General features: G+C 44.7%; 2 protein-coding genes and 1 long non-coding RNA gene across 3 annotated transcripts; 2 read left to right on the plus strand and 1 right to left on the minus strand.

The window, feature by feature from the left end:
• Positions 1-1,619: 1,619 nt before the first annotated feature.
• LOC112271624 lies at positions 1,620-3,032 on the minus strand. The gene is made up of 2 exons (XR_002964951.1): positions 2,870-3,032; positions 1,620-2,532 (listed from the first exon to the last, which is right to left on the minus strand). It is a non-coding gene; the product is annotated as an uncharacterized LOC112271624 (long non-coding RNA).
• Positions 3,033-5,644: 2,612 nt separating this feature from the next.
• Positions 5,645-13,006, plus strand: LOC100833664 (protein DETOXIFICATION 19). The gene is made up of 6 exons (XM_003563011.4): positions 5,645-6,007; positions 11,184-11,728; positions 11,845-11,931; positions 12,070-12,126; positions 12,232-12,589; positions 12,686-13,006. Exons 1-6 carry the CDS (start codon positions 5,750-5,752, stop codon positions 12,812-12,814), a joined length of 1,434 nt encoding a protein of 477 aa, XP_003563059.1. The 5' UTR covers positions 5,645-5,749; the 3' UTR covers positions 12,815-13,006.
• Positions 13,007-20,681: 7,675 nt separating this feature from the next.
• LOC100833976 (protein DETOXIFICATION 19) lies at positions 20,682-27,552 on the plus strand. Its single transcript, XM_003563012.4, has 7 exons — positions 20,682-21,220; positions 25,564-26,108; positions 26,204-26,290; positions 26,426-26,482; positions 26,602-26,840; positions 26,921-27,039; positions 27,140-27,552. Exons 1-7 carry the CDS (start codon positions 20,933-20,935, stop codon positions 27,266-27,268), a joined length of 1,464 nt encoding a protein of 487 aa, XP_003563060.1. The 5' UTR covers positions 20,682-20,932; the 3' UTR covers positions 27,269-27,552.

Here is a 27,552-nt window from a genome sequence, read left to right on the forward strand (position 1 = left end):
TCCATTCCCGCGATCGTCGAAGTGCTTAACGTACAGCACCTCTGCCAGTATCCACACGTGCGAGGAGGAGCTCCGGTGGCAGACTGCTAGGTCCGGTGCGACGGTTGGACTGAATGGGGCTAGGGTTCTCAACGCATGAGAGTGGCGAACCGTGCCCCTTGGGCATCCCACGCCTCTGCTTATATACCGAGTGGAAGTGGGCTCCAGCACTTGTGGCCCATCCACTCTGCGAGTCCAACTCGCATTGTCAGTCCATTTCCGGTTCGGGTCCAACCCGACCAAATACTTGCTCCCGCTCTTAAGTGTGTGACCCCGCAGCCTCATGGCGACTTGGACACGATTGGAGTCCGACTCTCAATCGATCAATCGGTAGCGGCTCCTAGCAGAACGTGCCGACTCCCAAGTACCATCGAGTCATGACGACGTAACTTCCAATGTGACATACGTCTTAGTCCCTTTTGCCTCACGATATACCTTGTCGAACTATAGGCGATTAATCGTCATCCCTTTAATAGTTCAACTCTCTTCTCGATCCGTGATATACGATTCATTCGACTAACTCTTAGTCGATCGACCCGGTTAACAGTTAACTGAGTCGCACATGGCCATACTTTCCGAATCATATCACTCGAGAGGGCCCAGAGAATATCTCTCCAGTAGGAGGGGCAAAATCCCATCTTGGTTATCCACATCACATAGCTTGATTCTCAGTCAACCCGAACTCTGCCTTTATAACTGCCCTGTTACGGAACAACGTTTGATGGAACCTAAGTTGGTGATCCACAACTCGGATTGTGCGATAACCTCAGATCTAAGGATTACATTGATTGAGACATGCAAATGACGACCTACTCGTTGCATCTCAATATGGGTCAGTCCGACTCGCTAAACTCTTTAGCCGAGTCCGTGTAAGCTGGAATGACATCACCATGCCCATGACAAGTGGAACCGAGTCATCAGCCAACTTTCACATTAGTCTAGGTTATGTGTCCAGCACAACCTCAATGACTAAGGACAATTTAGTATGAACAACAGGAATACATAGTTCCACAATCAAATCACATATTCAATGATACATATCAGATGTTCAAATAAGAACAACTTAATAATCTTTATGAATACATTGGGAATTACATCATACGTGATTGCCTCTAGGGCATATTCCCAACAGTGGTATGATGATGATATACAAGCAGCTTCAATGATAAGTCTGCACGCTCTGGTAGAAACACTTCATCACTGATCAAGCAATATTGACGCGTGCGGCTGCGTCGTGCCCTCGTTGAAGGTGGTGGCTTGACGTTTGGCTTTGGGAATGAAAACCTTGAGTACGACCTAAGGTTGGATTCGTCACCATTGGCCCATGTGCAGCGTTCCTTCTTCGGCATGTACATAAGGTTAGTGGTAATTTGGTAGAGTCACTATTTTTGTTTGTTGGGTCAACTTTGTTGCCCGATTATGTCTATCTTTAATAATATATGGGTGTGTGAATTAGTCGATGCAGAGGTCGAGGTTATCATCTTTTCGGAAAAATATATAGACGTGTTCCTTTCTCCATACAGATTTTTAAACTTCCACAGACATGCATATTTTGGTCATCAAACATATAAAATTAAAGGTAAATGTGAGCACCATATCAAATTCAAAAGTTGAACCTAGGTGGGATGTTCCAACAAAAAAACCAAACCAATTGATCTACGCTCAGCACGGTCATTCAGATCGGATTTTGGAAGTACAAATAGCTAAGCTCCAAATAAACAAGGCATTTTCTACTGTACCTAATACTCCATTAGACTTAACGGAGTATGGGCATTCTGGACTTTGCACATATCCTGGCTATGTGCCTACGTTATCAATCTTCTCCAAGCCGACGCCCTGCCCTCCTTGCCGCACGCAGCCCGCTAGCATCCTCGAGGGAGCCGTCGTCGACCTACCGCCGACCTCCTCGAAGCGCGCGCCGCCTCCGTCACGCGGCCGCCGGCCTCCTTGCTGCGTGCGGCCGCCTCCGTCCCGTGGCGGCCGGCCTCCTCAAAGCGCGCCGCCGCCGATCTCCTTGTGGCGCACCACCGCCTCCGTCGCGCGGCCTCCGGGCCATCTCGAAGCGCGTCGCCGCCGGCTTCCTTGCTGCGCGCGGCCGCCGCTCTCCTTGCGGCGCACCCCCGCCTCTGTCGTGCGGCCTCCGGCCATCTCGAAGCCCGCCGCCGCCGGCTTCCTTGCTGCGCGCGGCCGCCGCTCTCCTTGCGGCGCACCACCGCCTCCGTCGCGCCGCCTCCGGCCATCTCGAAGCCCGCCGCCGCCGGCTTCTTTGCTGCGCGCGGCCGCCTGTCTCCTTGCGGCGCGCCACCGCCTCCGTCGCGCCGCCTCCGGCCATCTCGAAGCCCGCCGCCGCCGGCTTCCTTGCTACGCACGGCCGCCTCCCTCGCCTGGCCGCCGATCTCCTCGAAGCGCGCCCCCGCCACCGGCCTCGCTCGGTGAGATCCGGAATGCCGGAGACGGAGAAGAGAATGGGAAAAGTCTCGAAACTGCAGCAAACTTTTTAGACGTATTTTTCAGATATTCTATAAGGTTAAATTACATATTTACCCTTACTTTTTCAATACTCCACTGTACTACTCCATCTATCTAAATTGGAGTATTAAGGAGTATTGGCTAATCTGAGCTCTTAGATTAAAAAAATGAACGGCTTATATTAATTTAGGGGTACCGAAGAAGAGCTCATAAATAACCCTAATCCACGACTTATCATTACGGAGTATTCACAGTGATAGCAGATTTGAGTGGACGACGTAACTCTCAACAACGATACGGGTGCACTTACATAGACATAGAGTGTCTATGGTGAAGATCTGGTTGAAAAGTTGGTAAGTACCTGTCAACGGCGAGAGGGGATGCACATTACACCGAGCGTCTATGGTGAAAATATGTTTGGCTCAATCTCTCGAAGTGAGTGGACGCTCGTGTTTGTGAACTCTGTGTTTGTATCGTGGTTTCCCAAAAATAAATAAAACAACGCTGATCCGAGAAGCCGTGAATTAACACGTACACAAAAGCATGCTGCATTTTTTTTGCTACCACGGTACCAGAAAAATCCTGGCTAGCTTGTGCAACCAGCTTAGGACCATACACTTCAACAACATTTCATAGAGGATGTCCATACATAGATTTTCCCAATTTTGCACATTCTTCATATCAAGAAAAATAGCATTGAGATGTGCGAACTCATGCACATTATACACGTGATTTCATAGAGTACAAGCGAGTGTGAAACCTGAATACGGATCACACTACGGAGTTTCTATATGCTAAAATTCAGAATACGTACAGACGTCTTTTTTCTTGGCCATGTGTCATCGAAATCGGATGCCCACCCCAAACATCACATCGTGCAGAGACTCTGCACGCTCCATTATCCATTAGGTTCTATATTTAAAAGATCGATTGGCTGATGTTGTACTGCCTTTTAGTTTTCCTTTTTCCGTCTGTCTTCTGATCTAATATACTTTCTCCGTCCAACAAAAGATGTCTCGATTTTGATTAAATTTGAATGCATCTATACACTAAGTTATGTCTAAATACATTTAAATTTTGACAAACTTGAGACATCTTTTGTTGGACGGAAAGAGTAATATATATTAACAATATGCGGGCAATTGTATAGTTATTTTCTGAGAATACTCTATTGAACATTTACATATGCACCCACGTTATAACAACACTTTTGGATAATAGTCGGTAGGAAATATGCACACTTATCACTGTGTTTACTTTTTCTTGCGTTTCGCTTCATTGATACTCCATTTGTTACAACATATAAAGCATTTTTAGACTCCACCGGGAATTCCAAACTACTTTCCCCGATCCATAATAAGTGTCGGTGATCTAGTACAAAATTAGTACACACTTATTGTGGATCGGAGGGAGTAGTATTTTACAGTCCCAATGCATTTTGTGCAGTTTCTCACTGACTTTCCCTCGGTGAGGATTGTACGGCACTCTCGAACCCTAAGTTAACTGTACCGAGATGATAAAGGAAAAAGGGTCAGTGGATTAGAACGGTCAAGATAAAGAAAAAAACTGTAATATTTAGTTCACCCACTTATTCCTAGGTTTTGATTAAATATGTTATTCTTCCAAATATCAAGTGAAAACCATAACAAATTTCACGTAGAGATAATAAAAATAAGTACACAAAAAGTCACCTGTTTTACGTACAATATTTAGTTATATATATTATGTATTTGTAAGAACAACAATCATGCTCGCAAAAAGAGTACAACATTCACGTTGTGCACAATATTTTCTATGGAGATGTAAAAAATATTTCTTAAAAGAACTATAACTCATTTCATGAAACACAAAATGCTCGGTAGTACGATTACAAAAGAGTATTTTCTAGTTAAGAACAATTATAGTATTAAAAATATTGTCCACGCATTTGCGTCGTAGGTCCAAAATAAAGACGATTTCGAAAGTTTTTCGCGCAGTGGCGCACTAGACATTGTGGAAGTTGTATAGAAAAGTCTCACAACTTATGGGTCCCCCCCTCCCCCCCGCCAATGACAAAACTTGGAAATTGCATTTTCGCGCGCCCTCCCCCCTCCCCCCCCCCCCCCCAAAGCTTTTTTTGTCAAGCTCTACCACTTGTCGCCATTGACGAGCCTTATACACGACCCATCAGTGGTGTCTGGCGGCTCTATTATCGTTGAGGGGTCTTATGAGGGCCATCAAAGGTAACAACCCGTCAGGTTTGTGTCTCCCAGAGGTTACAAATGGTCAGCGCTGACAGATTCCTTAGGCCTCATTCGGTTTAGAGGATTTTCATAGGAAATTCAAAGGATTGGGAATTCCGTAGGAAAATCATTGATGATATAGATGCATTCGATTGGTAGGAAACAAGCAAAGTTATTCCTTAGAAATCCCATTGAGGAAAATGAACATTAAGTGTCACCATATCACGATCCTATGTTTTCTCTTTTCTATATTTTGTTTTCCTCAAAACCCAATAAGCCCCTATTGACTAGTACTCCCTCCGTTCCATAATTCTTGTCTCAAATTTGATAAAAAAAATGAATGTATCTATTCCTAAAAAATGTTTAGATACATGTAATATTTCGACAAGAATTATGAAACGGAAGCAGTAGTCAGTAATGACCCTTCAAGGTTGCCATATGGCGGTTACCATTGACAGACCGTCTCTAGCCCCCCTCAGTGATGACTCACGATACCGACCGTTCACATAGACCTATCACATGTACTCTCTCCGTTCCCAATTAATTGGCGTCCGCCATTTTGCAAAAAAAAAATTAATTTACGAAATTAAGCTGTAGTACACATCTTCAATTGAACGTGGACTGCGCGTTGATTTCAAAAACTACAGTGGTTTTTCACAAATGTTTTGGCGAAACGTGGACTGCAGGTCGATTTGAAAAATAGCAAGGATTTTTTTGCGAAATTAAGAACACATGGGAGACAAACCAAAGACTCGTGCCAAGCATTCTAAACGTACTGCATTTCAAGAGGCACAGAGACCAACAAATAGTTAAACATTTTTTTTTGGAAATGCACAGTCTGTTTTCTTGAAAACACACATGGGCAGGTCAAAGCAGTTCCCACCAAGCCTCTACTATAATAGTACAACCCCCCGCGTCACACCCGTTGATCTCCCATCGAATCCCATTCTCGTCGACCCCGAGCGGCACAGCACCACGCAACCACCTCTCCTCTTATCACCCCCAGCTAGCTAGCCGATATGTCTTCGGCTCCTCTCCTCGAGCGCGACGGCGAGGCCCCAGCTGCGCCTGCGCGGCGTCCATGGCTGCGTCGCCTGATCGACACGGAGGAGGCGTGGGCGCAGCTGCAGTTCGCGGTGCCCATGGTGCTCACCAACATGGCCTACTACGCCATCCCGCTCGTCTCCGTCATGTTCTCCGGCCACCTCGGCAACGTCCACCTCGCCGGCGCCACGCTCGCCAACTCATGGGCTACCGTTACCGGATACGCCTTCGTCGTACGTATACCTCTCTACTCTATCTACTCTTTGCCCGCTCCATTCATCGATCCAATCGTATATTAATTGCACCCGGCCCTGCGTAGTTATATAACTCTGCTGCGTTGGTGCCGTGATCGCAACCCACGTGCTTGCCGGTCATAGTGATAGGAGTATCTCCTCTGTCGCATTAGCTTAGTAAGCGTCGTAATGGCGGTCATAGCATCGATCTGGCAGTAGTTTATGAGCTCATGAGCTAATTGCTTGATGCGAGTCAGATGGGGGGTAATTTAACTCAATGCTCGTGCTAGATGCCGGCGTTGACCTTCAGGTACACACTTGGGCTCTGGTTCTACACTGCTCCATCCGTCCAGTCTTATCATCTACAGTACAAACCAATAATGTGTAGTTTGTTTACCTTAGAAATTATACGATATTAATGAAATTGTATTCATTTTTTTTCTTTCAAAATGATATATTTTTTATGTCATATAGTCCCTCCGTTCTATATTAAGTGATGAAATATTACATATATGTAGACATATTTTAGTATATACATACGTTCATATTTAGACAAATTTGAGTAATTTAATATGAAGGAAGGGAGTATATAGTATCTAACATCGGTCTCACTGAAAGTTAAATCTCAAAATAAGTTCGCCCTCTAAAAATAGACAGAGTGAGTAGCTTGTTCGTTGTTAGGATGGGTGCAATGAAAATAAGTTTAGCCACTGTTAAATTCGTATGTTTTGGTCTGCAAAAATACTTATGCAGCGGTTATAGTAGGTCTCGTGTTCAAATACAATAATTTTCTTGCTATAAAATTAACCAGAAAAATAAGGGCTGCACATGTGTGAAACACATGGACGCGCGGCTGACTAGTATTGTGGCCTATATGGCCATCAACACACCACGTTATGCAACCCCCACACTATAAAGTTGTTTCCGGAAGAGGTAAGAAAGATTTTTCTTAAATTATAAACGTCCTTGTTGCTACTCCTTCCATCCGGATTTGTAAGGCCTATGGAAAATTTATGCCAAACATTTGACCATCATAATATCTAGTACATCATGTATATAAAAGTTATACTATTGCAAAGTGTTTCTCAATACGAATCCAACAATATTATTTTTTTGTCACAATAATCTCACACTACTAATGTAATTTTCTGTCAAAATTTGGCATAAAATTACGCGTAGGTCTTACAAACCCGAACGGAGGGAGTACAAGTCAACAGTTATGAACGCCCTATTTGTGGTCGAAGATTAGAGTTGTACGTTTCACGAAGTAGAGTTCACAACTTTGACTAAATTTAGGCTTAATTTGCGGCCGAGGTAACTTGTTATTCCCACTTTACCTTACATCAATCCACTGTAAAAAAAAAACACAAAAGCAAATTGGTTCCAAGCAGTAAAATAGCGAAAATCTGGTCCACTGGATCATTGCAAAATTTTTGTAAAATCCAATGTGATGTTAACAACTTCCAAATTGGTAAGGTGAATAAGCTACATATATAGGAGGTTGTTAGTAGTAGAACGACGTTACGTTATGTTGTCTCTTTTCCTTTTAAAATTAAGCTAGTTGACACATGCGCTTGGCCGCAAGCAGGCCCGCGATTCGCTCGCGAGACCTCTGTAGGGTCTCGATTGTTACTTTGCGCCTACGGTCGCTAGCTTCTTGTGTGCTCGATCTCTCTTCTCCCGCCGATCCGAGCTGGACTGGACAGAGCGGTAGGTGGATCGGGGCCGTCGAATGAGACCAGCTGTGGATGCGATCTGATCACTGAAATCTGATCATATGGCAGCATCTTTTTGGCATAGCAGCAATGGCACAGATCTCAAATCTGGCACCCGAGTAATTGTGACGAAGGAGGAGCTAGTCCTCATCAGAAATTAAGAATAAGCAAAGATTGCTGTCGCTGCGGACGCGGCCGTGCTGGATCGTCGTGGCAAGCCACTACTCCCTCCGTTCGAAAACACAACTCATATAAATTTGTGCACTTAGATCAAAACAGTTCTTGTTTCTAGTGCCTGACCATTCATATTGGATTAATAGTAAATGAATGTGAGTAGTTATTGGTTGGGTGCGGATTTCAAGAAAAAAATGAGGTGTGTTCTGAAACAAATGAGAAAAATTTATATGAGTTGTGTTTTGAAACGGAGAGAGTAGCAGTGAGGCGAAGCCTTGAATCGGATTGACAAAACGATCAAGGAGGAAATAGTCTCGGTGGGCCTTCCTAAAATATCTCTGGAGATATGTGACAAAATAGGAAATTTGATCTATGCCCAGGTGCAAGGTCTGCAAGATACTACTACTCCGCTTAGCTTTGAAATCATTGGTTGGTACGCAGCTTGAATCAGTCACGACTCACCTACCCCTTGATGGCTTGATATAGATAAGCATTGTTTATCAGTACTTAATTTCGATAAAATCATTGGAAGTAGTACGTCCATCGGTAACCTAGCTAGCTAGTTGCATAACATATCGTTTTCAGATGCCGTATGTATAACGTATCGATCCATGTGGTGTATTGGAGTCATGCATGGCCAATATATGGTCCTGTGCTCATATGCATGAACTCTCGAGATTTCGGATCCATTATTTTATCAGCACATGTCTGCATGATCGTCGGATCTTGTCTTCTATCAGCACATCGGTTTATTTCTGATCGAGACGCGCATCACGCTTACAGAACTATGGCTCACACATTTGTGTCTGCCTGGACCGTTCGATACCAGATGTAGTAGTCGTTCTAGATCATCACGGTTGAAAAAGAAAACATTTTCTGCCGGATGGGGGGACAGTCGGCAAGCTGCAGGGGCACTACTAGCCACCAACTGCGTCGCACAGGCGTATCCTAAAACCCATCTAAAATTTGGCTAGTCAGCAGCAAATGAGTAATATGCTGTGACAGACGACGTTGGTGGCTAGTAAATGAGCGATGCTCCTTGGGGTTTTTTTTTATTTGGAAAAGATGCTCCTTGGTTTGGAGTACTATATCCCTGTCGTGCTTTATCACATCACCAAACGCCCAGCCCTCGAGGAACACGTGTGGGACACATGGTCCTTTTTTCCTTTGCGAGACGCCGAGACACCACGTGAGATCTTCAGAAGCTCGTACGGCTCCACGGGCCAGTTTTTACCAGCAGGCAGCAGCTGTTTGCAGAGGAGATAGCGTCCAGTTTCCACTTGTGCGGACGTAGGCCCTATGTGGACGTGGACGGTGGACCGATTTTGGTGAGAGATGATTGTTCCAGATAAATCGTTACAGGACGGCACACTGGAAATACAGTATTTCCGATCAACTAGACACGTCGCTATTTATTGATCAAAGTTAAATCTCATAAGAGTTTGTATCAAAACAGACCCCTCTATGTCTTTAAGAATGAGTATGACAAAATAAATATAAGAACTTTTAGAATTTTAATAAATACCCATAACTCCAAACCAAGGAGTAACAAAAGAACTCGCTATTCTTAATCTTAGCAAAACTATATATGTATCCTGGCCAACATGTCATACTCACAGTTGTTGTTGTTGTTTTTGGCTAAAGTTTGAGGTTGTCAGCTTGAGCGACTTGTTGAGTCGATAGGCAATTGTATCTTTACACTCTTATTTTTATTTTAGATGTTTTGCCAAATTGAGTTCAAATTTTAATAAAAGGGCCATGAATCAATTTGTGATTTTCTTGCATCATTTTTTTTCAGAAAACTTTAAAAGTTTAAGATTAATTTGGGGGAAATGTCTCATTTGAGTTTCACATCTTAGACAGCTAGAACAATTGAGCTCAAACATTCACATTAGGATTTTGAAGCCATTTATAATTTTGTTGTGCAAATTTGAATATCTAGAAAAACTTATAAATTTCAGGTTCAGATTTGGTCAAATCAACTCATTTGAATTTTAAATCTCAAACAGCAGGACAAAGTGAGCTCGAATTTTAACAGTAGAATAATAAAGATGATGTATGTAATTTTCTATGCAAATGGATGTTTTCTAGAAAATTTGGTATTTCAGCTGCAAATTTGGACCGAACATATTTTATTTGAATATTAAAGCTCAAACGTCCAAGGAAATTGAGCTCAGATTTTAATAAGATCTAGTTGTCTAAATAATTCACCATATACATGAGCCTTAAACCACTTGGACATGTCCATCAAATATACTTAGTCGTCAATACTTGACATGTAAAAATACGATCTTAAATGGTGCTTTTATAGATAGCCATGTTAAATGGACAAAAGGTGGACCCAAATTATACGAACGCACACCAAGTTTAGCATTGTATTTCAGCTGAAAGTAGTGCCACATTCGTTCTGTTCCAAGTTTATAAAATAAAAGAAAAATGTATATTTCTGTCCCTCAACTGGCACCAAATTAAAGTATAGAAATGGTCATCGTATACATTTGGCTCCTTAATCGGCAAAACCATGAATACTTTTGGTCCCTCTCTAGACTTGAGCGTTTTTGACTCCACGTGGAGCGGTTTTTCCCCGGAATTTTTCACATCAGCTGCCTCGATGACGTTAATTTTCTACTATAAATGGTCTGTGAACTCGACATTGTATACATTTGGTGACTCAACTATGCATCTGGCATCCCACGTGGAAATTCTAATGAAAAATTGTGCCACTTGCACTCGAAACCATCCAAAACCAGGATCAGGGACTAAAAGTATCCAGGTTTGCCAATTGAGAAATCAAATATACACGATTTTGAATTGATGGACCATTTCTAAACTTTGCTTCCAATTGAGCCACCAAAAATATACTTTTCCCTAAAATAAAGCATAGTAAAATAATATTTGACGGTGCATTATTCTATATTTATACTCTCCAGTAGATCATATTATTCCTCAGAAACAAAGATCATACTCCTTATATGTTGCTAAGTTGATAAAGTAATTATTTGTTAAAGCCTTTAAAAAAATGATGTACGTTTTACATTTTGGAACAGAGCAATAGACAGTATTTGTTTATTTTTGGGTGGAAAAACAGGTAGTGTTATATCACCATATGATCTGAAGTTCTGAACGATGCTGAATTGAACTCCCTCCTCCGATCCATAAAAAATCTGTACTTACTTAGTACAGATTTTTTACTATCGGAGGGAGTACGTCCCTAGTGCAAACGCAATGTAAACGCTGCAGTACTGTAATTCACTTGCACTAACGAACGATCAACGTGTCTCTTGTAGACCGGCATGAGCGGCGCCCTGGAGACGCTGTGCGGGCAGGCCTACGGCGCCCGTCTGTACCGCATGCTGGGACTGTACCTGCAGTCGTCGCTCATCATGTCCGCCGTGGTGTCCGTGGTCATCTCCGTCCTGTGGTGCTTCACGGAGCCGCTGCTCCTGCTCCTGCACCAGGAACCCGACGTGGCCCGCGCCGCGGCGGTGTTCGTCGCCCACCAGATCCCGGGCCTCTTCGCCTACTCCTTCCTGCAGTGCCTGCTGCGGTACCTCCAGACGCAGTCCGTCGTGGTGCCGCTCGTGGTCTGCTCGATGGTGCCCTTCTTGCTCCACGTCGGCCTCAACTACCTGCTTGTGAACGTCCTCGGCCTGGGCCTCGCCGGCGCCTCCTCCGCCATCTCGGCCACGTTCTGGGTCTCGTGCCTCATGCTGCTCGCCTACGTGGTTTGGTCCGACGAGTTCGGCGAGACGTGGAAGGGCTTCTCCGCCGACGCGTTTACGTACGTGCTGCCCACCATCAAGCTCGCCATGCCCTCCGCCATCATGGTCTGGTCAGTACACATGCATACCAATTGAATCTATCACACGGACACAACGTTGTCTGATGTCTCCCCTGATTGATTTGGATATATAGATGTAATTTTGCTGACATTTGTATTGCGTGCAGCTTGGAGTACTGGGCGATTGAGTTCTTGGTTCTGCTCGCCGGCTTGCTGCCGAATTCCACAGTGAGCACGTCGTTGATTGCCATGTGGTACGTACCTCGATCTGGAGTCTGGACAGAACAAACTTCAGAAAAGTTAACTGTTCCATTAATTGCATCATTTCGTACGTACTGCATCGTTCTGAAACAACCCGGCCTGATGTATTAACTTCTGATTTCTGAATGCAGCGCGAGCACGCAGGCCATTGCGTACATGATCACCTACGGGTTCAGTGCTGCTGTGAGGTACGGCACTGCGCTGCCGAGTTTCAGAGTCCGGCGCTGTCAGTGTCACTTCTTATTTTCCCTTATGCTTCTTAATTAACGTTGCGTTGCTTGCATATTTTACAGCACCCGCGTGTCGAATGAGGTCGGGGCAGGGAACGTGGACGGGGCGAAGAACGCGGTGGTGGTCACGATGAAGCTGTCGGTGTTCCTGGCCCTCTCCTTCATCCTTCTGCTGGCCTTCGGCCACAACCTCTGGGCGAACCTCTTCAGCAGCAGCGCAGTGATCATTGCAGAGTTCGCGACCATCACGCCGCTCATGATGATCTCCATCGTGCTCGACTCCACGCAGGGCGTCCTGTCAGGGGTGGCCAGGGGCTGCGGGTGGCAGCATCTGGCGGCCATGACCAACCTGGTGGCGTTCTACGTCGTCGGGATGCCGCTGGCCATCCTCTTCGCCTTCAAACTGAACTTCTACACCAAGGTAATAAAATCTCTCTGCGTTGCGTCGCCGTTGTGCGGCACAACATGAACTGAAGATTTCGGTGCAGTGATTTTTTTGTTTTTTTGTTTTTTGCAGGGCTTGTGGGCTGGTATGATCTGCGGGCTTGCGTGCCAGGCCACCGCGCTGGTGGTGATCACCATCCGCACGAAATGGTCCAAGATGGTGGACGCGATGCAGCTACAGAAGGCCAGCTACGTGGCTTGATCGATACATACGTGCTTCCTGTGTTAGTTCAAGATGTAATTCGCGATCAGAGGGTGGCTGTGCGCCTGTGTAGCAACGTTGGGTTTTTGTGAGATGGCCGGAGCGTGGGTTGATATTTTTTTTGATCGGGGTTGATTAATTGAACTGATGTTAAGCATTGTCGATCGCAGTGAGTTTTGACTCGGCTCTCTCTGTCTTTTACGAAACGGTCAACGTGCTTACCGTGTCGTGTGAGCAACTGAGCATCACAACTATCGCGATGGGAAGAGCGAGGGGGATTGATCTGCGGGTCATAAAGATTGTCTTGTGTTTATTGGAGCAGATGACAGGCATTATTGCCCAGCTTTGTAAACCAAGTCCAACGGTCAGGTCAGCGAGTAAACTTAAGTGTCTAAAAAATCAACATACGTACAGTGCAACAAGGAATGACCCTAGTAAAAGTAACGGATTTGCTATTGCTCAGCCGCCTGAGAAATAAGTATTTCTCAGTCGACGCTAAGGACCGTTGGATTCAGCTTTGAGATTAGTGTTGTTTGTTGTGTTCTATTGTGTCTCTGTTAACAGGCCTTGTGGCTTGCGGGCCGTTTTTCTGTTTGTGGGCCTTACAGGCCTTGTGCCTTGTGGTCTGTTTTCTGTTCCGCCTGAGCAGGCCCTTCTTTGGGCCTGTTAAGTTATTTTTCTATTTTATCATCCTGGAAATTGCACATCATGGCCTGGGTATACAAAAAACACGTCGCTGCCTATATAAAAAATCTCGTGAGCTGAAGTCATTGCTAGCCTTTTCTTTTTCATTTCTTGTTAAGTCATTTTGTATTGTTTCTGAATGTTACAAAAAAAATTGTGTGTGTATCATTTTTTAATACTTTTATGGTCGCGATGGAAAAATGTGAAAGTGTATCATTTACAAATTGTGCATGGCAAACTTTATGACAAAAAACTCATTTTGGGAGATTTGCCATGGGACTAAATTAACATTCCCAAAGTCTAAGATTGTACGCAATTATTTTGTGGATCCATTTATAGCTCAGTCGATTCAGAAATTATCGGTTCTCAACAGATGAGCATGTCCGTGAATCCCCCAATCGATCCTGCTTTAGCTGGTGACCGGTCGACCTCCTCCTCGTGGTTTCTTGTCGTATGGCTAGGATTAGGGCCTATGGGCTGGCCTCACTCTCGGCTTTTGTTTGTATGTGTTAAAGATGTCTTCTAATGAAAAAAAAAACACCATAGTTGCAACTGTAATTTTTCAAATTGCACCCATAATTTAGTTTTCATGTACGACCGGCACAACATGTGTCTGAATGCGCAACTTAGGATGATCCAAGAGAGACGAGTTGCACACCATGTATCAATATGTGCAATCAAAGGATTTTTTAAGTTTTTGCGTTGACGAGTTGACTTTTTTAGATTTCGCGTATGACTTGCAAATCATGTGTCTGCATGCGCAACTTAGGGTGGTCCAAAAGAGCCGAGTTACACACCATGTATCAATATGCGCAACTTAGCAAATGATTTTTAGGTTTTTGTGTTGACGAGTTAACCTTTTTTAGTTTTCATGTACGGTTTGCAAATCATGTGTCTGCATGCGCAACTTAGGATGTTAAAAGAGAGGCGAGTTGCACACCATGTATCTTAGCAAAGGATTTTTAGGTTTTGTGTTGAGGAGTTGACTCTTTTAGTTTTCATGCACGGCTTGCAAATCATGTGTCTGCATGCGCAACTTAGGATGGTACAAGAGAGGCGAGTTGCACACCATGTATCAATATGTGCAACTTAGCAAAGGATTTTTAGGTTTTTGTGTTGACGAGTTGACCTTTTTTAATTTTCATGTATGACTTGCACACCATTTGTCTGCATGCGCAACTTAGGATGGTCCAAAGGAGACGAGTTACACATCATGTATCACTATGTGCAACTTAGCAAAGGATTTTTAGGTTTTTGTGCTAATGAGTTGAAATTTTTTAGTTTTCATGTACGTACGACTTGCACAACATTTGTCTGCATGCGCAACTTAGGATGATCCAAGGGAGCCGAGTTGAAACCATGAATCAATATGTGCAACTTAGCAAAGGATTTTTAGGTTTTTTGTTGACGAGTTGACTTTTTTAGTTTTCATGTACGACTTGCACATCATGTGTCTGCATGCGCAACTTAGGATGGTCCAAGAGAGGCGAGTTGCACACCATGTATCATTATGTACAACTTAGCAAAAGATTTTAGGTTTTTGTGTTGACGAGTTGCACACCATGTCTCATCATGTGCAACTTAGCGGGTTTGAATTTTCTTTTTTAGTTCCATGTACATTTTGCATATCACGTGTTCGCATGTGCAACTTATTGTTCAAAGAGAGACAAGTTGTGTAAGAGAACTAACGAGACACACAAATTTCTGAATCCATGAGCAAGTGGCACATCATGTTGTGTTATGCGCAACTTTTTTTTGGAGTTACGATATACGACTTGCACATTATGTTTTCGGTTGTGCAAGTTAGTAGGGTTTTTTGTTCGAGAGTTGACTTTGCGCACCTTGTATCAGTATATGCAGTTTAGCAAAGGATTTTCAGTGTTTTTCTTGTTGGAGAGTTAACTTGCACACCATTTCTCATCATGCGTAACTTAGTATGGTTTCCATTTTCAATGTTTTTTGTTTTAATGTGATGTGAATTTTTTATGTGATTTTTAGTTAATTTATAAAGAGAGGTAAGTTGCACATTATTACTACGGTGTTATTTTTTTAGTTTTGTTTCACCCCCAATGGCGATTGTTATGTAAATCACGGTTTTTTTTTCATGTGCACGCCACAAAATTCTAGATGTTGAGATAGGTCTAATAAGTTGAAGAAGGAAATTCAATTTCAACATATTTTTGAATTCGGTAGAATTGGATCTAATTTCATATTTTCTCTTTAATTTTTTTTTTTACTTTAATTCGGGCTATGGGTTTTCCCCCTGGCTAGCCCACCTAGCCCAGATCCAGTAGGAACAAAAATGAAAAACAAATAAACCTGTACAAGCCATTCCTACAAGCCCAACTAACAACCCAATAATCACAAAACCTTGTTCACACCCACAAGAAAAAAAAAACAGCAGGCCAAGCCCGTTGACTGAGAAATAAGTATTTATCAGTCAACTGAGCAATAGGCGTTCCCTAAAAGTAAATCCTACCCTAACGAAGGGCGAGTGCAAAAATCTACATTGCTAAAAACATCGTTATTTCCAACAGTTTTCATCCAATTTAACCAAAATTCGCAATCAAACTCTAAGCAAAGTGACCGAAAGTCAAAGACTTGGTATGGGTGCTCGCATTTCTCTGGATGGATTCCATGGTTTAACCGGCGTTGTGTTTTCAGTGAAAGTGATGTACCTGTCAATTACAAGGCACATGTGTTATATGGCCAAACGTTGGCCATATCGTGCGACATTTGTGAGAAGACAAACAATTATGTGGACACATGACCACAAATTCCGAATTTCCCTAAGGTTGGGGAGCCCAATTAAAGTTTTGCACAAGGATAAGATTCTCAAGCTTGAGAACAATGTGACTGGCGGAGACAGGTCCACCTTGGACTTAGGCAAAACCCTTCATGTTTCCCTCTAGCTTAGGCTTCTTAGGTGCCTCCTCCAGCGACTAATAAAAGAAGAGGTCATGGATGGCCGCAGCACCCGATTGAACAATGAGTTTTGGCAAACTTTGGAATTTTGCAATCTTCCATATAATTGTTTGTCTTCTCACAAATGTCGCACGATATGGCCAAACAATTCACGGAGTAATGACCCTTTTGATCACATCATAAACAGGGGACCTTGGTAGCAAGGTCGACCACCCGCGTGTCCGTGCCTGAGGATGGAACTTTGCCTGTACCCAAAGCCACAACCAACATAGCAGTGAGTGCTTTCCAGCAAGGCAGCGGTTACAACGACTACTTCCTGGCTTCGGCCGATTTGCTAACTCTGGTAGCAGCTGTTGGTGCTCCTTCTCAAGGAGGACCAGCCCCGTAGGTTGTTATGTTTCACTCGCCTGTTGGACGGACGTCGGGGTGACGGCCATGAGTATTATATCACCTGCGCTTTGGACCATTTTTCTCTTTGTTACAAACTTATCATTAAGTAATGAGAGAAGATAAATTTTATCCGAGAAAAAAATGATATCTCTCCTACTTCAAAGAGTCCGCCCCTCCTTCGTTCATGGCCCCCATGCTACCCCTTCATGGTAACTTTTTACCAGCCGCCTCCTTCCTTTGCACGTGTCGCCACCACACACTCTCTCATCCCTCTGCTTGCGTTGCCGCTTTCCTCCGACTCCTCCATCTATACGCTCTGCCAAGCCCTAATCCCTCTGCGCGCGTTACCGCCACGTACACCCTCCTCCGAAAATTCAGACACGATTTTCGGGTGAGATAGTTTGGTACCTTACTATTTTTTACCTCTTCCAATCCAAGTTTTCTGCAATCCCTTGCGAATTCCCGAACTAAGGAATGGGCCAATTAGAAGCAACCTTCCTTGTTTGTTTCAATGATCGAGGTGGCGATTTGGTCCTGTTTAGGGATTTTGATTTGCTTCTCTCACCTGTTTATTTTTGTTTTTTATATTTTTACGGTGCTGGAACATGGGAACTGGGATGCCTGCAATGTCACGGATTTTGGCTGACTTGTAGCATTGGATTGGTTGTGTTATTACTTATTACGAGTGATCATTTATGTTGTTTGCAGCGTAATGCCACGGTAAGATGCTGAGTATCAAAGCCTGTTTGAAAATTGATTGAAAGTGCCATTTGTAGCGGATTCTTGGTTCACGGTGAATTTTCCAATTCTTTAGAAAATGCAAGATTCCTACTGTTGTTTCTGCATTTTTTAATTTCTGAGTACCTTTTCTTATGATTCTTTTTTTGTGATATCCTACAAGCTAAGGCAAAGAGTGGTATCAAGATGCAATTTGGCAACCTGCAGAAAGTTCCATGGGTGAAGAGGTAACTGCTGTAATAGCATTTGTCATTAATTTTATGAGAAAAGTATATTTTTCGTCCCTTAACTTGTTGGAAAGTACGCAATTAAGTAGTCCCTCGACTTTTTTTTATACTCTTCATCCCTTAACTTTGAAACTAGACACCGATGGTCCCTTGCCCGTGTCAAAGCGGTATTAGTTCCATCATATCATGGTTTTGGCCTCTGAATTGTTATATTAACCCGCTAAATTAGCATCACTTTTCATTTTATCCGTCGAGTCAATTTGTTTCCGCCAAAAAAACAAAAACAAAATCTAATCCAATGTGGTATTTCGAGGTCAAAACAATGACACATCAACACTAATACCACTTCACATGGAGGAAGAGACCATTATTGTCCGGTTTCGACAATTGAGGGACGAAAAGTATACGAAAAAAAGTTAAGGGTTCATTTGTGTGCTTTTTGACAAGTTGGGGGACGAAAAATATACTTTCTCTAATTTCATTGGCGATATCTACGAGGACTTCTATTTTTTTCAGCAATGAGGTCCATGGATAGAGGGCTCCATTTCCTTTGTATGTGCATCCTACCATCTTGACTTAACACTGTCAGATTGTTTTAATTGAATAAGCATACGCGCTTACCAGATAAATGGTCTGGCTTTGTTTGTTGTGGATCTAAGCTTTTCACTCTCCCAACTTCCTTGATCGTTGCAAGTACTAATTGTTTACTTGAAGAATTAAGCGTACATGATAGTGATTAACTAGAGGAAAAAAAGATAGAGAAGGAAGGAACTATAGATCGTTTTGTTTTCTTACTACAGTTCTTGGTAGCTTGTGCACTTGCGATTGTAAATTCCAATCTTTTTGATCCTGTAATATATAATAAATAGAGAAGAAAGGAATCTGGAAAGAGAACAATACATATCTTTTAATTATCCTTTTGGCATTGTTGTATGAAAAATAAACTGTTTCATTGTAAACTTAGCAGGAACAATTTCAGTGTGAATGTAATGATAGAAGTATCTGAACTATAATTCCATATGATCTGTTTCAATGTAAACTTAGAAGGAAAAATATTCCGTCCCACTTTACTCTCTATGCGTCGGTGAGCCATTGATGAGGACATCCCAACCAATGCTACAACCACAACACATACACCTCTAGTACCGGATATACACGGACCAATTACTAAGGCCCATGCACGCCAACTGAATTATCGGGTATTTTTGTTTCTTGTTATACTATGGGTAATCTAAATGAGAATATGATGCTGACTAAATCAATGCTCTTATGTTGAATAGAGATGAAGGACCAAACCATGACACAAGGGATTGGAGCAAGTCGAACCTCGAGGATGACAGCATGCATACGAAAGGAAAAGGTGCAAGAACTTCGACAAGAATACGAGGAGTTGTAGCCAAAGTCGTGGAAAGAGAAGAGATGTTTGGGCTGCCTCTTTCACTTGGCCCAAGGCCATGTAGCAACCCACCCATCTTAGGATCAGGAAGCCCTAACTTTTTTCCACCTCCTACTCCATATAAGAGCAGCCACCACCTCCTTGGACTGGTTGTGTTTTGTTTAGAACAAGTTAGCCATTGCCGCAACTTTTGAGATTCACCGTAGTGCCAAATCGGTCATGGAAAAACTGCTATCGGAACTTGACCTTGTTACTACTCTCCTTTAGACTATTGTATTTCATCTACATTTGCAATTTCAGATTGCCTTGTCGTGATTTTCGTTTGTACTTGATTGCTAGCAGATATTAAAACTTCGTGTTCAGGTTGACGGTGCCTTCGGTTCCGTCAATAACCACATGAACTTGGTTCGGCGATTGCTAAGGCGCATCGTCTTGTGCATGGCGTAATCGGATCGTGAGAGTCAATCTTGCCCAAATTGGAGTTATCCTTCTGATCGATAGATCAGGCCACCCCAAGAAGCCAAGGAGCGCAGAGCCATGGATCTCCATTGCAGTGAAAAATATGGTCTCATTTTTACTTATTGTTGATTTACTCTATTAGTGATCAACCAGATAAGTAAACAATTTTAGTATACAACAAATGATTAAAATTCGATAAATAGAGTAACCAAAAAACATCAAACAAGCCTCAATAAAACAAGGACCTACTCCTAGCAAGATAAAGTTTGCCTCCGTTTCTAGGAAAACAAAAGCCCGGTATTTATAGATAATACAGATCAATTTGACCGAGAAAGGGCCCGAAGCCTCTTGGGACAAGGAAATGACGTCTGAGTCATGTGCGTACCTCATGTATTTTCACTCCCAACGAGCTTTCAGCTGCATCATTTATCTACGACTTCCTGCATTTCTAAATATTTTGTATAAAAAGACCTATCTTTGTCTTAAGTCAAACTTATTCAAATTTGACCACTTGTATAGTAAAATCTACTTACTCACTCCGTCCAATAAAGGATGTCTCAACTTTGACTAAATTTGAATGCATCTATACACTAAATCACATCTAGATACATTCAAATTTTGACAAACTTAAGACATCTTTTGTTGGACGGAGGGAGTAGGATTTACAATATCAAATGAGTATACTAAAAAAATATGTAATGTTGGATTTAATAAAGGTATTTAATAAAGCTAATTTAGAGTTCTAAATGTTGATAGATTTTTCTATAAATTTGATTAAATTTAAAAAGATTGATTGAGAGCAAAGTTAAAACTTCTTAAATTTAAGAATGGGGGGCAGCAGCTATGAAATATGTAATATCAGCTCGGCAATCAGGATTGCTCTAGAAGTCTAGAGTTCCTACTATTATTCGCACGAAAATCGTACCTGATGAAGAATAAATGTTCCCTGGGCAGCAAAATCCGAAACTAATGTTCCCCGCAAAAAAACAAATCCAGAACTAATGTGTGGATGGTCGCGCGCCGCTCTCCCCCCACCACCACGCATTCCACACGCCGCAGGCACCTCATCGGCCATAAGGTCTCAGTGTCTCACGAAAGAAAGAACGAGGGGCGATCGAAGCAACTCCCCCCATTCACACGGCCAAAGCAACTACGAGTACTCAGTTCCGGCTCTATATATACAATCTCCAACACACTCGTTGATCACCTCGAATCCCATCTCCACCGCGAGCGGCACCACACACCCACGAATCCAAAGCCCCTCTAGCTCTTCCGTCCTGCCGGGCGAAGACATCAGACATGTCTTCGGCTCCTCTGCTCGGCGCGTGCGAGCGCGACGGCAAGGGCTGCTGCGAGCGCGAGTCCCCGGCCCCGGCGGCCGCGGGGCATCCATGGCTGCGGCGGCTGGTCGACACGGAGGAGGCGTGGGCGCAGCTGCAGTTCGCGGTGCCCATGGTGCTCACCAACATGGCCTACTACGCCATCCCGCTCGTCTCCGTCATGTTCTCCGGCCACCTCGGCGACGTCCACCTCGCCGGCGCCACGCTCGGCAACTCATGGGCCACCGTCACCGGCTACGCCTTCGTCGTACGTCTCTGACTCTCTCTACTCTACCTGCCTACTACTTCTTGCCCGATCGATGATCCGAGATCGTCTATTAACTGCACTACTCTAAGCTATCCCCTGCATATCTGTTCTGCACTTCTGCGTGATGCCGTGATCATCTGTGTCACAACCCCACGTGCCGGTCATACGCATCCATCTCTCTTCTCTCCTTCCCTTGATCATCACTGGCTTATTACAATTATTAGCACAGTGCCGCGATGTGCTCTTACTACGGGCATTAATGGCGATAATGACAATGTCAGTAGTTAATGTGCTAGTGGTTACTAGTAAACGACGTGGGGTAGGAGGAGAGGACGTTGCAGCTAGATGCGCGTCAGAAGGCAGGGCATTTTCAATGCTCGTGCTAGATGCCCCTGTTGACCTTCAGGCTTCAGGATATACTTCGTGTTGCTACTCTACCATTTTTGTGTACCGGTTAAGTTTCACCGCTGTCACATTCCTTTGATTTCGTCAGCCGGAATACTTGAGAGCGGTAATATACAGTTTACTCCGTAGTAGCCTAGTAGCCTAGTACCTGAATAATTACAGCATTTTGTTCCTCGGAAATTAAACAGTAAAATGATGTGTGTACTTGTGTGAAACACATATAGTCACGGCTGACCAGTATTTTGGTTCTTCTCTGACCGTCCGCCACAACACAAAACCTGGAAAAGTGGCATTGCTCAGACGTAGTGTCTCTATTACTTTTCCTTTTTTTTGAGCGAGACCTTATTGACCTGTCATATTTTATTGCTTGGAGTAGAGAGAGGGAGAGAAGAAATTGATGTTTCTCAGATAACTCTTATAAACAGCAAATAATCTTCCTGCTAACCTAAGTAGCTGAACAAGCAACTTCGTCGCCCAAAAGGTCATAGTTAGTTGATCGTAGTTGTTTAAAGAGTGCCTGGTTACTAGACGGCTGCTAAAAATTATGCTACGCAGAAACTATTTTATAGACGTACGGTGAAAAATTAGTCGTGAAAGCAGACAAAAGCTAGCTGAACAAACTGATCTCGCGACCTCTCTTGCCTGATCTCTTCTCCGCCGATACGATCTGGAATGGGCGGCACGTGGATCGACGACGTCGGACAGGACCTGTGGCTGCGGCTCGATCACCTGGAGACGTACGGCATGCATCTTTTCCTGAAACGAATTGAATTCCTTTCCGTGCCTGCCAACAAGAAACAGACGCGCGAGTAGTTACGTCCTTCGCCTTGGTGGGAGAGATATATATAGGTGCGCCAGAACCTGGGCGACCAACTGTACTCATCAGCAATTGTCTGGTAGCTAGGAGTCGTCTTGATTAGAAACTCATTCAGAATAAGCAAAGACCTCAATGCTGTGCTGCTCGTGTCCGCACGTACGGACTTGGCAGTGCTGGATCGTCGTCACGCCATGGCAATAGCTGGTCCGGCCAGCGTGAGCCAGTGTCGGAGGCCAAGTCTTGAGTTGATCAAAGCCAGGAATGAGGGGAGTAGTACACGTCGTCTCGTTCGGTCTCCGCAAGGAAAGTTTTTGAAGCCCAGGTCAAAGATTTTTTTTTTTTTAGGGAACGCCATATCATGGCCAAGTCAAGGTCAAAAGTTACCTCTGAACGTTTAATTTGGTGCTTGAATTAGTCACTACTCACACCTGCCCTTGTGTTACCTCGGATTAGTATATTTCGGTAACTGCAACTCTCCGCAGTTACTACCGCTAGGCTGCTAGTTATGCTAGCAACTTGCATAAACTTATCACTTTCAGATCCCATACATATAACATATAGATTCCTACCTGCTTCCTCCGTTTCATAATTTTTATCAGACATGTATCTAATGTATCTAACGCTTTTTAGAAATAGATAGATTCATTTTTGACAATTTTGAAATAAGAATTATGAAACGGAGGACTTGCATGGTCAATCAATAATCTCCGGATTTAGGTCCGTTATTCTTAGGATTTTAGTAGTATCACACTTGCATAAACTGTGTGATAACGATTTTGTCGGACCGTACGTCTGCATTACGTAGTACTCTTAAAATCTAAATTAGCTGGGGCGTGGGCACCTGAGTATCCTACTGCTACTAGTACAGTACGGAGTACTCCGTATTATTTTTTCCTCAGAGGGCTCTATTGTTCACACGTTTGTGACGCTAGTTCTGGATCTTCACGGGAGAGTACATAAAGGGAACATTCCCTGCAGCCGGCCGGACGTGGGTGAGTCTGCACTCTACAGTACCAGCCGTAAACCGCCGGCAACGATCACGGCGCAAGTGTAAACAGTGGCTCCATGCATACAACAGCACCTACACCATCGTCCAGCGCATGCAGTGATCATAATACTAGGACATGCATGCATGCAACCGGCTCGTCTGCCGGGGTCGCACGCTGGCGCGTTCATCAAGACATAAATCGTTACGCGTCCTTGTTGGAAATCGGTGTGTGCACGGCAGGACCACGATCGGCGCCGGTCGTTGTGGTTTCTAAAACTAGAAGTGTTCAAAGAAGACGACACACATGAATGCATTTATCATGACTGCAGTGCACTTTAAGGCCGGCTTGCTGGTTGGTGATGCCTTAACTGACGCTGTCGACCGTTTCTTACAAATTTCGTTTGCGTGGTCGGAAAAAGCTTTTGCATGGTAGTACACTTTAAGATCGCAAATCAATGTGTATACCAACGTAGTACCTGCCCCGCTTTATCAAGTCACGAACACGCGTTCGGCGTGGCGCAGCTTCCTGTGGAGATCAGTGTGAGAAGTTTTTGCATGGCAAAGCAGAGATTAAGCGCTGTTGCTGTCGGGGAGAGAAGTCCGGGAGTTTTTTGTCCTCTTCGCTGAGTAGTTCGATGCTACTTGTAATCATGTTTGTCCATTCCATTTTCTCTAGAAGCTCCCTCCGGCCTGCTGTCGCATCCATGAGACCATGACAGCCTGAGGTCTGTTTTGGCAAATTTGCCTGGCCAGACACACATGAATCATGTAGTAATTGCTTAGGCCAGGCATTATTAACTACGATAGCAACCAAAACAGCCCCTTGGTGGTCACGCGCGCCACCGGCCACCATGCTGGCATGGCATATCAGCATGGTCGATCGGTTGTACTGTACGATGTTGATGGAGCAACCAAGCAACGTACGCAGACGCAGGGGAAGGCGAGAGTCGTGCACGGTATGTGCTCCGTGATCACAAGTCATCAGCCAACGCAGAACTTTTATAGAAGCGGTAAAATAAAGAAGTTTGGCGTGCCCCAGGAAGTCGGAATCTTTTGCGCCCCAAAAGCTTGAAAGCTTTTGAACTTGAAGTAGTCTTTCTAATCTCCAGTTCGTGTAGTACTGACTGGAGTAAAACTGTAAAAGCATCCATTAGATATCTCTATCTCTATCGTGCTTAATTAATTAATTACAGTACATCAATGACCATTTCATGGCCACTCCGTACGCTGCAAGAAACACATGTGAATCTTTTTCCTTTTCAGTTCTGAGACGCCACGTGAGAGATCTTCAGAAGCATGTACGTTTCGATCGAGTGAGACGATCTATCGGATCGTACCAGCAGCCTCTAGTTGGTGTCCAGTCCTTTTGCTGCCGCACGTTCTGTGCGTGCGCGTGGGCTGTTTGAATGGCAAAATGATTGTTCTACATGAATCGTCAAGGGGTGGGTGGGACACCACACGTAGAACTATAGAAGCATGAGCATAAGGCCTTCATAACATGTTGAGATTTTCGTTCAAAGATAATTGTTATGTACTTTTTTGAACGGGAAGTTAGAACTGAGGAAAGGTGTATGGCGTGGCTCACTTTTTATGATCCTCTGGAACCATAAATGGTCAAAAAGAAGTGGGCATTCGACTTTCTGACTGCTTGGTCGTCGATTCAGCTTTTGCATCGAGTATGGTTGTTTACATTGTCAGCCCTTTCACTCGTCCTCCTCACAATTTCGTCATCGCGTGGTCTTTTTTTGCGCGTAAGTTTGGTAGGCGTTCAAGACCATACTCAGTGTATCCTCATGGGCCGGTCACCGGTGGGGCCTATTTAAGACACGCATTTTCTATTAAAGAACTTGTAAATATTGGAGTAAAACATACTTTGCCGCCTTGTTGGGCCGGCCCCCTGACCAAAGGGCTGTGCAGAGCATCCCCTATTTGCCGCAAGCCCGCGACAGGCAATGATCGTTCTTTCTAAGGCTATCAGTCTCTTTTCATGTGGTCGAAACGACCGAAATTTCAGTGAAATTATGTACCCAAATTCTCACATTTTCAAACCTCTCATGCAAACGCAATGCATGTGTCAACTCTGCACTGTAATTCACTCGCACAAAAAAAAATTGATCAACGTGTCTCTTGCAGACCGGCATGAGCGGCGCCCTGGAGACGCTGTGCGGGCAAGCCTACGGCGCCCGGCTGTACCGCATGCTGGGCCTGTACCTGCAGTCGTCGCTCATCATGTCCGCCGTGGTGTCCGTGGCCATCTCCGTCCTGTGGTGCTACACGGAGCCGCTGCTCCTGCTCCTGCACCAGGAACCGGACGTGTCCCGGGCCGCCGGAGAGTTCGTCAGGTACCAGGTCCCGGGCCTCTTCGCCTTCTCCTTCCTGCAGTGCCTGCTGCGGTTCCTGCAGACGCAGTCCGTCGTGCTGCCGCTCGTCGTCTGCTCCGTGGCGCCGTTCGCGATCCACGTCCCGCTCAACCACCTGCTCGTGAACGTGCTCGGCCTGGGGCTCGCGGGCGCCTCCGTGGCCATCTCGGTCACGTTCTGGGTCTCGTGCCTCCTGCTGCTGGCTTACGTGCTGCGGTCCAAGGAGTTCAGCGAGACGTGGAGAGGGTTCTCTGCCGACGCGTTCAAGTACGTGCTGCCCACCATCAAGCTCGCCACGCCCTCCGCCATCATGGTCTGGTCAGTACAGTTACTGCACAGTTTGTTAACTTTTGTTTCCCCTGATTGGTTTGGATGGATGCAATTAACATGGCATTCGTATTGAGTACGTGCAGCTTGGAGTACTGGGCGTTTGAGCTCCTTGTGCTGATCGCCGGCTTGCTGCCCAATTCCACAGTGAGCACGTCCTTGATCGCCATGTGGTACGTCTCTCTCTGAACAGACGAAGCTTCATAAACTATTAACTGTTCTATCATTTCGTACGTATTGAGTAGTGCATTGATCGTGAAACAAATCGAATTGATGAACGCTGGATTAATGTTTCTGAACGCATGCAGCTCCAGCACGGAGGCCATTGCCTACATGATCACCTACGGGTTCAGTGCCGCTGTGAGGTACGCACTGAATCCGGGCTCATCCCAAGTTCTTCCTCTGTTGCTGTCAGGTGTCAGCATGTTCCCTTGTGTTCAATTGTGGGGGTTAAACTTGGTTTCCTTTGCACCTTGATTTGCAGCACCCGCGTGTCGAATGAGATCGGGGCAGGGAACGTGGAAGGGGCGAAGAACGCGGTGGCGGTGACGATGAAGCTGTCGGTGTTCCTCGCCCTCTCCTTCATCCTGCTGCTGGCCTTCGGACACAGCCTCTGGGCGAGTCTCTTCAGCGGGAGCGCGGTGATCGTCGCCGAGTTCGCGGCCATCACGCCGCTCATGATGATCTCCATCGTGCTCGACTCCGCGCAGGGCGTCCTATCAGGTGAGCAGAGTAGACTAGACTCGTCCTGCACAGGCCATTTCTATATCCACAACTGATGAATGAATGGACTGGCGTGGCAGGGGTCGCGAGGGGCTGTGGATGGCAGCACCTGGCGGCGCTGACAAACCTGGTGGCATTCTACTTCATCGGCATGCCGCTGGCCATCCTCTTCGCCTTCAAGCTGGATTTCTACACCAAGGTAATAAAAGCTCTCTGCTCTCTGCCTCGCCATTCTGAATTTCTGCACGAACGGAACTGAACTGAAGATTTTGATGCACGAATGTTTTTTTTCTTTGCAGGGTTTATGGTCGGGCCTGATTTGCGGGCTCACGTGCCAGAGCAGCACGCTGGTGGTGATCACCGTCCGCACGAAATGGTCCAAGATCGTGGACAGGATGCAGCTAGAGAAGGCCAACTACGTGGCTTGATCCACACGAGTTATTAGTGGGAGATGTAATTGACGATCGAAAGGTGGTTGTGCATACGCTGCACCTTAATTTGCGGGGTTTTGTGAGATCTGAGATAGGCGGGGCGTGGGAATTAATCGAACTACTGTCTAGCATTGATCGATGTAAGTTTTGACCGCGTACTTTGAATGGATTTCAGCATCTGAAACATTGAGCCTGCCATGATAATCGCTAATTGGAGGGGAAACGGACAAAACGAACATTTCCCTGGTGAATAAAGCATAAAGTGGAGTGAATTACACTTT

The sequence above is a fragment of the Brachypodium distachyon genome, chromosome 1 (genome assembly GCF_000005505.3).
Source record: "Brachypodium distachyon strain Bd21 chromosome 1, Brachypodium_distachyon_v3.0, whole genome shotgun sequence".
Lineage (NCBI taxonomy): Eukaryota > Viridiplantae > Streptophyta > Magnoliopsida > Poales > Poaceae > Brachypodium > Brachypodium distachyon.